Source organism: Galeopterus variegatus, unplaced genomic scaffold (genome assembly GCF_000696425.1).
Source record: "Galeopterus variegatus unplaced genomic scaffold, G_variegatus-3.0.2 Scaffold2424, whole genome shotgun sequence".
NCBI classification, from domain to species: Eukaryota; Metazoa; Chordata; class Mammalia; order Dermoptera; family Cynocephalidae; genus Galeopterus; species Galeopterus variegatus.
In genome coordinates, this window is record NW_007728535.1 from 163,046 (window position 1) to 176,439 (window position 13,394).

Here is a 13,394-nt window from a genome sequence, read left to right on the forward strand (position 1 = left end):
CAGAGAAAAAGAAATACCACATGTTCTCACTCATTGGTGGGAGGTAAAAAATAAACAAATTAATTCACCCACATACACACACACAAAAAAACAGGGGCAGGGGAAGAAGATATAACAACTATACTTTTTTGAAGTTGTTACAACAAGCAAACGGAAAGGACATTCTTGGGGGGGAGGGGAGAGAGGGAGGAGGGCGGGAGGTGTCGGTGATGGGCCATAATAATCATATACATTGTATATTGACAAAATAAAAATTTAACGAAAAAAAAAAAAAAGGAAATGTGACAAAGTGTCAGTGGAGTACAGTTAGGGAAAGGATGTTCCTGTCATTGAATGGTGCTGGGCCATCTGGTTACTCACATGGACAAAATAAATGAATTATGCCCCCTACCTCACACCTTATGTAAAAATTAATTCTAGGTAGACTGTGCTAGTTTAAAAAAACTAAAGCAATAAAAGTTTTGGAGAAAATAAACAACAGGAGAAAATCTTCACGAGTTTGGGATGTGCTAAGATTTTTTTTAAAGGAACACGAGAAACATTAATCTTAAGAGGAAAGCATTATTGGACTATATAGAATTGGACTATATTAAAATTAGGAGCTTTTGTTAATGAAAGGTACCATGAAGACAGTGAAAAGGCAAGACACAGAGTTTGAGAAGATATTTGCAATACATTTATCTAACAAAAGACTTGTATACAGACCGTAAAAAAGAATTATAAATTAGTAAGACAACCCAATATAGGCAAAAGACTTCAACCGGAACATCACACACGAAGATATCCAAACACGAGTGAGCAGATGAAAAGATGCCCTGCTTCATTACACATCAGAAAAATTCCAATCAAAGTCATAATGAGGTACTATAACGCACTAAGAATGGCTAAAATTAAAAAGATGAATAGTAGCACATGTTGGTGAAGACATGGAACAATTAGAGCCATCCCACAGAATGCTGGTGGGACTGTACATTGTACAACACTTTGGAAATCTGAAACCGAAAAATGGAACTATACTATATCTTAACTATGGTGGTGGTGGTATTTGTCAAAAACCACAGATCTTGACACTACAAAGAGTGAATTTTATTTATAGAAAAACAAAACAAAAAACACAATCAGGAATGTAAAAGGAAACCAAAATGGAATACACATTCTAACAAATGACCCTACCTGCATTACAAATGAATAATGTAACCACTTTGAGTTGGATGAAATAAAAGAACAAGTTAAGTTACTTTGGATAACAGTATTTTGACTAGACACTACAGGGCTAAAGACAAAAGGTTAACTGTAAACAAATCATGCACTCTAATAAGTAAATCTGTTTCTCACAAGGGTATGGGTAAGCAATTCTAGACCGCTTTAGAATGGAACAAATAAGTAAATATATTTAGATATTGAGAGCGAGAATTCTCCATGTCAGAGGAAGGAGTTATAAGAAAGGAAAGGGCAAAGTTTAGAATGAGTTGTTAGACTGGAATAAAAGCTGTTAGCATAAACTCACAGTTTTTAAACATATAAACAGACAGATACAGAAATAAGTAAAGATGTGTGTGTATGCATAGAATATTATACATGTATATATTGCCAAGCTCTGTTTGCTAAGAATGCCTAGAAGCAATGATACCTGAGGAGCAAAGACGTTATCTAGTGCCCAGATCTGGGTTTCTAGATACCATGCTTCAATAAAAGAAACAAGGGTTCCTTGGAGAGTTGGTTCATTCCAGGACTGAAGAAGAGAAAATACATGAGCCTGGGCATCTTATGTTGTCAAGAAGTAAGGAAGTGCACAAAAAGGATGGGGACAGAGTCAGACAAAAAGTCTACATGTTGGGTTATTCCATTTTAAAAAACAGGCAAAACTAATTGTTAGCAGTAGAATCCAGCACAATGGTTACCTATGGTGGGGGTAATGGTTAGCAAGCAGTACAAGGGGTGGCTTCTCAAGTGCCAGAAGCGTATTTCTTGATCTGGTTGTAGTTACGCAGGTGTGTCCACTTAATGAGAAGTTGTACCAATTTTGTATGCACATTATTCTTCAATACAAACTATACAAGGTGTTCTATATTTTGATTCTGGTGGTTGTTACATGTTATTTAGTAAAATATATGTGAATTTTACTAAACGTAATCTATATTTCAGTAAATCCTCCCAGAAATCAATGCTATAAAAGTGCTTACATTTGCCCAGTGTATGCTGTCTCCCATTCTGCCTTCTGGCAGGATCTAATTTGATAGGGGGGTTGAAAGAAGTCTCACTTCTTCAGGTCTGAGATCACTAAACCATATAAACCATGCCCCAAAGATATGACTTTGTCAGGAATATGAAAGTCCCACATATGTTATTCTAAATTATTTTTATTTATTTATTTATTTTTTGTCTTTTTCCGTGTCCGGCAATGGATCTTAACCCTCAGTGTTGTCCCCGTACCGGACCGGGGACCGGCAACGGGATTGCAACCCTCGGCGTTGCTCCTGCGCCTCGCTCAGCCAGTGAGTGGGAACCGGTCTGTATGTGGGATCCGTACCCTCGGGCGGGAGCGCCGCCGCGCTTCCCAAGTGGCGTACTATCCAGTGCGCCACCGGGCTGGCCCTATTCTAAATTATTTTCAACCTCTTGGCTAATTAAAGGGCTTTGTCTTCTATGGTTACAATAATCTAAAAATGGAACATGAACTAATAACTTAGTTGTTTATATTCGTAGCTAAGAAATATATTTTCTTTAAAATCTCACCTGGTATTAACTTTTTTCTGTGAATGTCATATGCATACATTCTAAAAGAATGCTACTTAACTTGTTCTCTCCTATCACCACCAACCTATACCAACTAGATCATCATTTAAAACTGCTTTGGTTGTAGTAGAAGTAACAACATATTTTCAAAATAATTTATATTATTTTATAGTAGTAGGAGTTGGGCTGATATGCTGACCTTATTCTTTGAACTGCTGAGATTGTTTTCCTTTAGAGTTTACATTTTCTTTTTCTTTTGTTGTCTTTTTTTTTTTTTTTTCGTGTCCGGCAACGGATCGCAACCCTCAGTGTCGTGCCCGTACCTCGCTCAGCCAGTGAGCGGGAACCGGTCTGTATGTGGGATCCGAACCCTCGGCGGGAGCGCCGCCGCACTCCCAAGCGGCGCACTGTAGCAGTGCGCCACCGGGCCGGCCCTAGAGTTTACATTTTCTAGCGCACACTTTCTATGCTTTATGCCTACCAGAACTCACATCACATTGACCTTTTCTTATAGAGTAATGGATAGCACTGAGTGTTTTCACAGAATATGAAAACTTAACTAGCAGATGAGGGAACAAGGTTTATAATGGGCTCAGGACATGAAGACAAGTAACTTCAATACCCCTATTTACTGACAATAATGAAATGACATTGTGATGTGACTTTCTTAAATTATAAGCACCTCAAATGTGGGAGATTATTTAAATTTGTGGATTCCCTATAAGAATATATTGGTCCTTGATGCTTTTTGATGGATTGAGAAAGAGAAACAATCATCAAAGACTGACTCATTGAAAAACTCGAAGCGTTAAAAAGTTTTAAACCTGGGCCGGCCCGGTGGCGCACTGGAGAGTGCGCCGCTTGGGAGCGTGGCAGCACTCCTGCCGAGGGTTCGGATCCCATGTGGAGACTGGTTCCCGCTCACTGGCTGAGTGTGGTGCGAGTGCAACACCGAGGGTTGCGATCCCGTTGCCGGTCCCCGGTATGGGCGCGACACTGAGGGTTGCGATCCCGTTACCGGTCAGTAAAAAAGACAAAAAAAGGAAAAAAAAAAATAAGTTTTAAACCTTAGCTATTAAAAAGTTTTGCTTTCGGGGCTGGCCCGGTGGCGCACTGGTACAGTGCGCCACTTGGGAGCGCGGTGGTGCTCCCACCAAGGGTTCGGATCCCACATACAGACCGGCCGCTCACTGGCTGAGCGAGGTTGCGGGTGCAACACTGAGGGTTGCGATCCGCTGCCGGTCACGATAAAAGACAAAAAGGAAAAAAAAAAGTTTTGCTTTCAATATTCCACAGGATCATAGAAGTTGAGGCAGCATTATCATGTCACTAATCCAATGATTCTCAAAGTGAGAGACAGAGGGCAGACAGCATTGCTATATAACCTAAGGGAGTTTTTTTCCAACAAATAAACAACCCTACACTCTCCTTCCCCCAGACCCTCATACATCTCCTTTAAAGATACATATTTTTTTTTCCTTTTTGTCTTTTTTTCGTGACCAGTAATGGGATCGCAACCCTCGGTGTTGCACCTGTACCGCAACCGGCAATGGGATCGCAATCCTCGGTGTCGCGCCTGCACTGTGCTCAACCAGTGAGTGGACAGGTCTCTATATGGGATCCGAACCCTCGGTGGGAGCGCCACCGCACTCCCAAGCGCTGCACTCTACCGAGTGTGCCACCAGGCCGGCCCTAAAGATACATATTTTAATACTCCTCACAGGGATGTAGCATCAGATTGAAGGGAAGGTGCTTTTAAGAAGGCAGGGCTATATCTACCAAAAACTTACTAAGTGATATTCATGTGACAGCACCGGTCTTCCAGTTGAAAATCTCTGACCTAATAATATATCTTCTCCCTTTCCACAAAATTACAACTCAAACAGCCCAGAAAGAATTCTGAAAAGTATTCCGAAAAAAAGTCTTATGATTTCGTCTGCAGTAGACCTATTTCATTGTTTCAAAAGAGCTACTGTGTGAGATGAATTATTTCCAATTTACAACAAAACTTGTATTGCTTTTTCCAATTTTCAGTCATATATTTAGTACCAAAACTTAGACAAATTTAAACTTTCTATGAAGCTCTCTCTCTATATATACAAGGTTACTTACAAAAAGTTCATGGAAAAATAGAATTAAAAGATAATATTGTATTGCTTTTTCCAATTTTCAGTCATATATTTAGTACCAAAACTTAGACAAATTTAAACTTTCTATGAAGCTCTTTCTCTATATATACAAGGTTACTTACAAAAAGTTCATGGAAAAATAGAATTAAAAGATAATATGAATCTTTCCATGAACTTTCTGAAGTATGCTTGTATATACATACATATATATTATAATTTTTTCACTACAATCCTCAATATATCAATATATACAATCCTCAATAACGAATGAAGACCTCATTGGTAGGTGCTGTCCAGTAGGTAAGGAACACCGTTAGTCTTTGTTTGTCTGTGTTTATTTTAGACACAAAATGATTTCTTTGACCTAACTGCCATGTTACTAAACAGGTTCATTCAACATTTATTAAAAGAACCAAAATGGACAGTCATCTTTTCTGCCTTCATCCCCAGCCTCCTAGTCCTTTTTCTTTGTTTGTTGTTTGATATATTTATTTTTTTAATTGGGGGTAAAATATACATAACATAAAATATACCATTTTAACCGTTCTTGAGTGTGCAGCTCAGTACCAGTAAGTACATTCATACTGTTATGCAACCACCACCGCCATCCATCTTCATGTTTTTTCATCTTGCAAAACTGAAACTCTGTACCCATTAAACAATAACGCCCCATTCATTCCTCCCCCAGCCCCTGACTACCTCCATCCTACTTTCTGTCTCTATGAATTTGACTACTCTAAGTATCTCACGTAAGTGGAATCATACAATATTTACTCTTTTGTGTCTGGCTTGTTTCATTAGCATAATGTTTTCGAAGTTCTTCCATGTCATAGCATGTGTCAGAATTTCCTTCTTTTAAAGGCTGAATAATATTCCATTGTATGTATATGTCACATTTTGTTTAGGCATTCATCTGTTGATGAACATCTGGGCTGCTTCCACCTTTTGGCTATTGTGAATATTGCTGCTATAAACACGTGAACATATCTGTTCAAGATCCTGCTTTCAATTATTTTGGACATATCCCCAGATGTGGAATTGCCTAGCCTGTTACTCTTAATATTCTCCAATGCCCAGCCCTCCCTCAAAAATTGTTCTGGAACTCAATTATCTTGCGAACACTGAAACAATGATCGGTATGTGACAGAACCTATGGGCTGGATGGAAATCCAATCTGAAAGAAGAATGACCAATAAAGCAGGGTGAGTGGAAAAGACTTTAGATTTATAGGCAATGTAAATAAGAAGAATTTAAGAAATTAAATTTATCAAGTAAGAGAAAGTGGTTTATAGATATCATATCTCAAAAGGAGATAGGTCTCTAGAATAAAATACCAAAGAAACTGATTTTGTTACATTATTGCTAAATGCTACAAACTTAACAGTGTGATCATTTAAAAATATTCCACAGTGTGAGGTTTAAGGCACAATGATTCCTAATTAGTGTTTTAATAAGTGTGTTAGCACTGCCTTGTGCCATTCTGGAATGTCACTTATGGTAAATTAAAGAACACTTTCCCTCCCTATCTTCCATTAGTATTTCAATGCTAGGAGGTGGAAAAAAGCTGATCCATATTCAAGAGGAAAGGAGGGAAAACAATAACAAATTGGCAACTCTTCTGTGAATTGCCCCACAGGCCAAGCATTTTTATGTTCTTAATCATTATTAAATGACTTAACATGACACCCAGAGCCTGGCAAATGATTGCATCCTGACACGAGAACGAATTACAAATGAAATGAAAGATCAAGCTGTATTAGAGGACTGCCTTTGGGAAATGAAAATCTTTAATTCTCTTTTATTATTGACATTTATTTGGCTGCCATGAATAACAACATAGCAAAGAGATTCAGCTATGCTTGTGCACTGAATAGCTTATCCCAGGGCTCAAAACTGCATTAACATTTATCATGTTTGCTTTTGTAGCTGACACCACTGAACAGATTCTCTATCCATCTTGTATTTATCATGCATTGCAGATATAGTGCATCTTCTAATTTAAGTTCATTTTCATATGGCAGGGACAGCAAAGATTAGCCAGTGTCTTTCCTCAAATAAATTCCTGCATGTAAGCATTCCTAAGAATGGTTTAATAGATTTAATAAAGAACAAAATGAGTTTGCAAGGAAATTCATTCACAGGATGGGAAGGCTAATTTTCAATTTTGAGAAAATTGTGCAAATTCACAATGAGGAAGGCACTTGTACAATATGTATATCTGGAATTATTATATCTTAAAATGAATGTCTCCATAAAGAGCAACTAAATAACATTTTATGAACCTGAAGGTAGTATTACAGTTCCCATAAGATAAGAAGCCTGAGTGATTTTCACTTTTCTAAATTGTTCATTGCTAAGACAGGAATAGGCCGCGTACTATATGGGAAGGCAGCAATTCCAACAGTTTGTATCAATGCAGGGATATTCTCTTATGGTTTATTTCTCTTCTCTCTTGTACAAATTAGTGTGGTTTTTCCTGCCACAACAATAAAAGATACATAGTACGGGCCGAGCCCATGGCGCACTCGGGAGAGTGCAGTGCTGGGAGTGCAGCAGCGCTCCCGCACCCGGATCCTATATAGGGATGACCGGTTAGCTCACAGCGCTCACTGGCTGAGCGTGGTGCGGCCGGTCTCAAAAAGGACAAACAAACAAACAAACAAACAAAGATACATGGTACCTGATGCCTTTGCTTACATGATCCTCTCTGACTGTACTGCTCTCTTTGCTTTAGATCCTTCTAGAAATCAGTGCTTAGAAAGGATATCAACGTATATTGGGAAAGCCACTTACTATCTCTGAATCTTGTGTTAAAAATTATTTTTTACTTTCCCAAAGATACATAGTACCTGATGCCTTTGCTTACATGATCCTCTCTGACTGTACTGCTCTCTTTGCTTTAGATCCTTCTAGAAATCAGTGCTTAGAAAGGATATCAATGTATATTGGGAAAGCCACTTACTATCTCTGAATCTTGTGTTAAAAATTATTTTTTACTTTCCTATCTTTCTTTTCTAAAAATTTTAATTATGGAAAATTTCAGAGATAATGATGTACTGACCCTCCATATGACCCTCGCCTGGCTTCAACAATTAACTAATGACCATTTAATCCATATTGCCACTTCACTATCTACCTTTCACTGAATTATTCTGAAACAGGTTTTTTTAGAAGCAAATCTCTGAAAATTGTTTTGGCAATTTTAAAATAAGGAAGTTGTAATAAATTATTTCTAGGGTTCCTTTGTCCCCAAATTTGAGAAGATTTTCATCTTTGCCCCTTTCCAGGCTTTATATTTAAATCAACAAAAATTTACCTCATATTCACTATATCTTTCTTCAAGCTTTATTGACTTCCTTCTCTGAGTTGATATAATCCATACAGTTTACACCAATAAATAAGTATAATTATACTTTACTTTGTACTCATATTTTGTGTATATTAATTTTATTTCCCAGTTAGATCTTTAAGTCTCATATCTTATCTTTTGGTGTTCAACAGAGTACTGAACAAACACAAAGGTAACAATTACTACTATTTACAATAATTATTTAATTAACTAATTGTATGGTTCAAACAGAATTAAAAGGTTTGTGTTTTGGTTTTGATAGTAGGTAGCATCATACTGGTAATATTAAACATTTTAATCAATAACATGTTTGTTTACTAAATGGAATTCCTATTGTATTTCTATGAGTGCTATGAAATAGATGGCTGAGTAAAAACAGAAGTGATAGTTTCTTCTTGAAGAAAAACTGAGGAAGTAACTAATTTCTGGATTTTATTTATACTTGAATAAATTTATTTTATTCTAGAGCAAGTATTTTTTTGTTTCTTTCTTTGTTTTGTTTTTGGTTTCGGTGGCTGGCTGGTACTGGGATCTGAACCCCTGGCCTTGGTATTATAACACTGTGCTCTGACCAGCTGAGCTAACAGCCTGTCCTAGAGCAGGTATTTTTTAAGTCAAATGTATTCTTTTTTTCAGGAAAGACATTTCTAGACTGTCAAGATCTTGAAAATATCAAAGTAAATAAACTATATCAAAGTAGTTTCATTCAACTGACTTTTAATAAATTATCTTCTTGGGCTGAGCCCGTGGTGCACTCGGGAGAGCGCGGCGCTGGGAGTGCAGCAGCGCTCCCGCCGTGGGTTCGGATCCTATATAGGGATGACCAGTGCACTCACAGTGCTCACTGGCTGAGCGTGCGGTGCAGCCGGTCTCAAAAAGGACAAAAAAAAAAATTATCTTCTTGAAAATGAAATCTTTTCTACTAAGATAGAGGGTAGGAAAGCCGGTGCAGCCGGTCTCAAAAAGGACAAAAAAAAAAAATTATCTTCTTGAAAATGAAATCTTTTCTACTAAGATAGAGGGTAGGAAAGCTTATTAAAATAGAAAACTATAAAAGGTACATTGCTTTGAATACTTTATAATAGAAAGAATATAGAATTTTGTTGTAAATGATGAATCTCCGTAACACAGGATTTCTCACACAGTTCCCACATTTACCTGTAGCCATTATAGTGTCATATCTCCCTTGGGTGAAGACCACGACCCGCTGCCTCTTTGAGTTCATCTTTGGCAGGGCTTGTGCCTTTTTGGCTATCTCTTTAATGTCTTCAGTCTATTAATAGAAAGGAGGAAAAAATTCTCAGAACCATTACAGTAAACCAAAACTTTACCAGTAGTTTAACAATTTAGCTTCTGATCAAAATAAGAGAGACGTGAACATCTGTGAAGAGTTATTTTTAAAAAATTGTAACTATATACAAGAGTAAACATACTAGTACGATAACTTCCAAGAAACCTATCATTAGTCTGCAAAAATTTTAAATTGATGAGAAATCTTATTTCATCTCTACCCTCACCTACCTGCCTTTCATATCGTTCTGAAGCAAACCTCAAGTACTATATAATTTCATCTAGAAATGTTTTAGTACATATCTCTAAAAGCTAATGACTTAAACATAACTAGGATCATACTTTTAAAAATTAAAAATAATTCCTTAATATCAACAAATATATTTAAAAAACAAAATATCCAGTCAGCTTTCAAATTTCCAATTTAAGAGGACTTTTAAAAAAGAGGAATATTTAATTATTTTAGAGATTTACAGAGCATAATTATGCTGACTTTGGAAATAATATAGTTGCTATAATGCCGAATTTTTCAAAGGACTGAAATGAGGGAAAGAAATACTAACTCCAAGACTTAATTTTCTTTAAAAAAAGATTAAGTTAAAAAAATAACAAATTAATTTTCCAGACCCCGATGTTTTTCACACCACAAAGGCCATAAAATTTTACATCATAAATGTTCTGATCTGAAATCTAACTCTTTTTTTTTTTCCTTTTTGTCTTTTTTCATGACCAGCAACGGATCGCAACCCTCAGTGTCGCGCCCGTACCAGACCGGGACCGGCAACGGGATCGCAACCCTCGGCGTTGCCCCCGCACCTCGCTCAGCCAGTGAGCGGGAACCGGTCTGTATGTGGGATCCGAACCCTCGGCAGGAGCGCCGCCGCGCTTCCCAAGCGGCGCACTGTAGGAGTGCGCCACCGGGCCGGCCCCTGAAATCTAACTCTTGGGCTAATGGCAGAGTTTTTAGAATCACGTTTTCAACCATTTTAGATAATTTAAAAGACCATGTCTGCATTCAGTGGGCCTTTAAAACTGTCCATGATTTGGGCTTTGTTGGTAGTTTACTCTATCACTATGCAAAGCTTCAAATAATTACAGAGAAAGAAACACATACCAGAGGGGAAATATTCTCAGTGGAATAAATAAAAGATATATAGGAGAGAAAAATTTAGGCAAGCAAAGCAGACAAGTCATAAGGTTACAAACAACATCAGAAACTATGACATTTTAAAAGGTATCAGCTATAATGAATCTATAATGAAATCTATAATGAAATATTTGTATGTTGTTTGTTCACTAAATACTTAAGAAATTCCAGATAATATATGAAGCTAAACTTCTAATACACTTAACACGAAGATTTCCAGAGGACTGTTGTTTCTGAAAAGAATAGCCACTTGTGGTAGGACAATGCTGCTGACCTTTCAAAAATGCTGACTACTTTGCTTTCAGTTGCTTATTTTAGAATAGAACTAAGCCTGAACTTTGATAAGATGAGAAAAGAAATTCCCTACGTTTTTGGAAACAGATTATTAGAAATGACTAGTAACAGCTGAAAGAACCAAAAAATGCCATATAATAACAATGTCTTCCCTTTCTTAAATAAATGTACGCATTTAATTAAAATGACACATATATTCTGCCAACCTCCTTAGCAAAAATATATTTTACTACAGATGCACTTCATCATCTTGGAAGCCGAATCTTATGCGTGTATTAAGTGTTTTTTAAAAGGAAGTCTTTCTTCAATGTGGTATAAGGAATAAATTAAGAGTAAGATTCCATGGTTGCTTTCTACTTACTAACCCTGTTAACGGGAGTTTTGGTAATTTAATCAAGGATACCTTCCTTATGTCTCAAATCTTATAAAAATGGCAATTAAAGGTTGAAATAAACTTTCCAAATACAAAACATAAGTCTTTCCAGATTTATGTATACTTTATTCCATTTGTACCCACATCCACGGTTCATGCAAAATCCCTTTGTCACTCATTCTGGGATCACTGTCGGTACGCACCTAATCTAAATTTCTCACACACCTTCAGAAGCCATCGCTTGCCTACAATAGTTGATTCCCATCTAGTAGCATAAAAACTTTTCTCAAAACTTCAATTTTATCTTCCCAAAGCTACAAATTTCTAGTTCTACAGTATGTCCCTTCCCCCATCTCCACATCAGTTCTTCTCCCTTATACTTAAGCTCACACAATTTAACAGAATGCTGAAATGACAAGGAACTTTAGAATATGACAGACCTGCACTTACTATTTGTGTGACCTCGAGCAGGTTAATAAACCTCTCTAAGGCTCCATTTCCTCATCTATAAAACTAAGAAAATATCCACAGTAATCGGTGTTGGGAGCAAAGTATGCTACAATTAGCAGGCAATTGTTTGAAGAAAAATAGAATATTTACATAGTCTCAAAGTATCTCCTCCTAAGATACTTATTCATTACGAAAGGAAAAATAGTAATGTTACAGTGGAGAAAACTGACAGACATCACCTTAACCCAGTGATCAATTTAGTCATGCTAAAATTAGTGGATGAAATGGGATATTTGCATAGCTCCAAGGTATCTCCTCCAAGATATTCATTAATTACAATGGGAAAGTAGTAAATTTACAGAAGATAAACTGGCAAACACTACTTTAACGCAGTGATCAGGCGAACATCACCAGCAGTAAAACACTGTCACATCATGGACCTCCCTGCTATGATGCACTGAGAAGGGCAAATCATTTCTGTGGTTTTCCTGCCAAAACTGCATAACCTTAATTTAATCATGAGAAAACATCAGACAAACTCCAACTGAGAGGAATTCTATAAAATGACTGACCAACACTCTTCAAAAGTATCAAGGTCATGAACACCAAGGAGAAAGTGGATTGGAAGAGACTAAGGAGACACGACAAATAAGTGCAATGTAGGTTACTGGATTAGATTCTTGAACAGAAAAAGGAAATTCCAGAGGAAAAACTAGTAAAATCAGGCTAAAGCCTGTTGTTCAGTCATTGGTATTGTACCGATGTTAATTTCCTGGTTTTGATTCTTATACTTCGGTTATGTAAGACATTGACATTAGGGAAAGTTGGGTAAAGAGTATGTGGGAATTCGGTACTATTTTTGCACTTTTTCTTTTCTTTTCTTTTTTTTCCTTTTTGTCTTTTTTCGTGTCTGGCAACGGACTGCAACCCTCAGTGTCACGCCCGCACCGGACCGGGACCGGCAACGGGATAGCAACCCCTGGTGCTGCGCCCGCCCCCCGCTCAGCCAGTGAGCGGGAACCAGTCTGCACGTGGGATCCTAACCCCTGGTGGGAGCGCCGCTGCGCTCCCAAGCGGCGCACTGCAGCAGTGCGCCACCGGGCCGGCCCTTGCACTTTTTCTAAGACTAAAGTTATTTTATTTTTTTGGCAGCTGGCTGATAACAGAGATTGAACACTCTTATCAACACCATGCTCTAACATACTGAGCTAACCAGCCACCCCAAAACTGAAATTATTTTAAAATAAAAAGGTAAAACTAGTTTTTGTGAGGATGAAAGAGGATAGGGTAAGTGCAAAAGCTTAATGCAATATTTAGCACATTCTAAGAACTTATTTCCTTTAATGACTCTCATTTTAATGCTCCCTAAAACTGTCACATCCTTAGGTTGCTCCAAAATCTCTACGAAGGACCTCAAGAGTTTTGAGTATTGAGAATTCAATTATAGTATCTAATAAGGGAGGACAAAGATGAAAAGGGAAAGAAGTGGAAGAAAGCTCATATAATTGAGCTATGAGCCATGTATATAGCTCTAAAGTGCTCATTAAATCTTAACTACTCGAGGCAGTAGGTACTATTACTATATCACATTTTATAGATGAAGAAACTAAGTCACAGAGAGGTTAA

The 13,394-nt window shown here is 37.4% G+C and overlaps 1 protein-coding gene across 1 annotated transcript in view; it reads right to left on the reverse strand.

The window, feature by feature from the left end:
- ADK (adenosine kinase) overlaps positions 1–13,394 on the reverse strand; it is a gene marked incomplete at its 5' end in the record, with an annotated part of 183,637 nt that overhangs the window by 91,439 nt on the left and 78,804 nt on the right. The window contains one exon of the mRNA XM_008581646.1: positions 9,373–9,487. Within this exon, the coding sequence (XP_008579868.1) occupies positions 9,373–9,487 (115 nt within the window). The remainder of the gene's footprint in view (positions 1–9,372; positions 9,488–13,394) is intronic.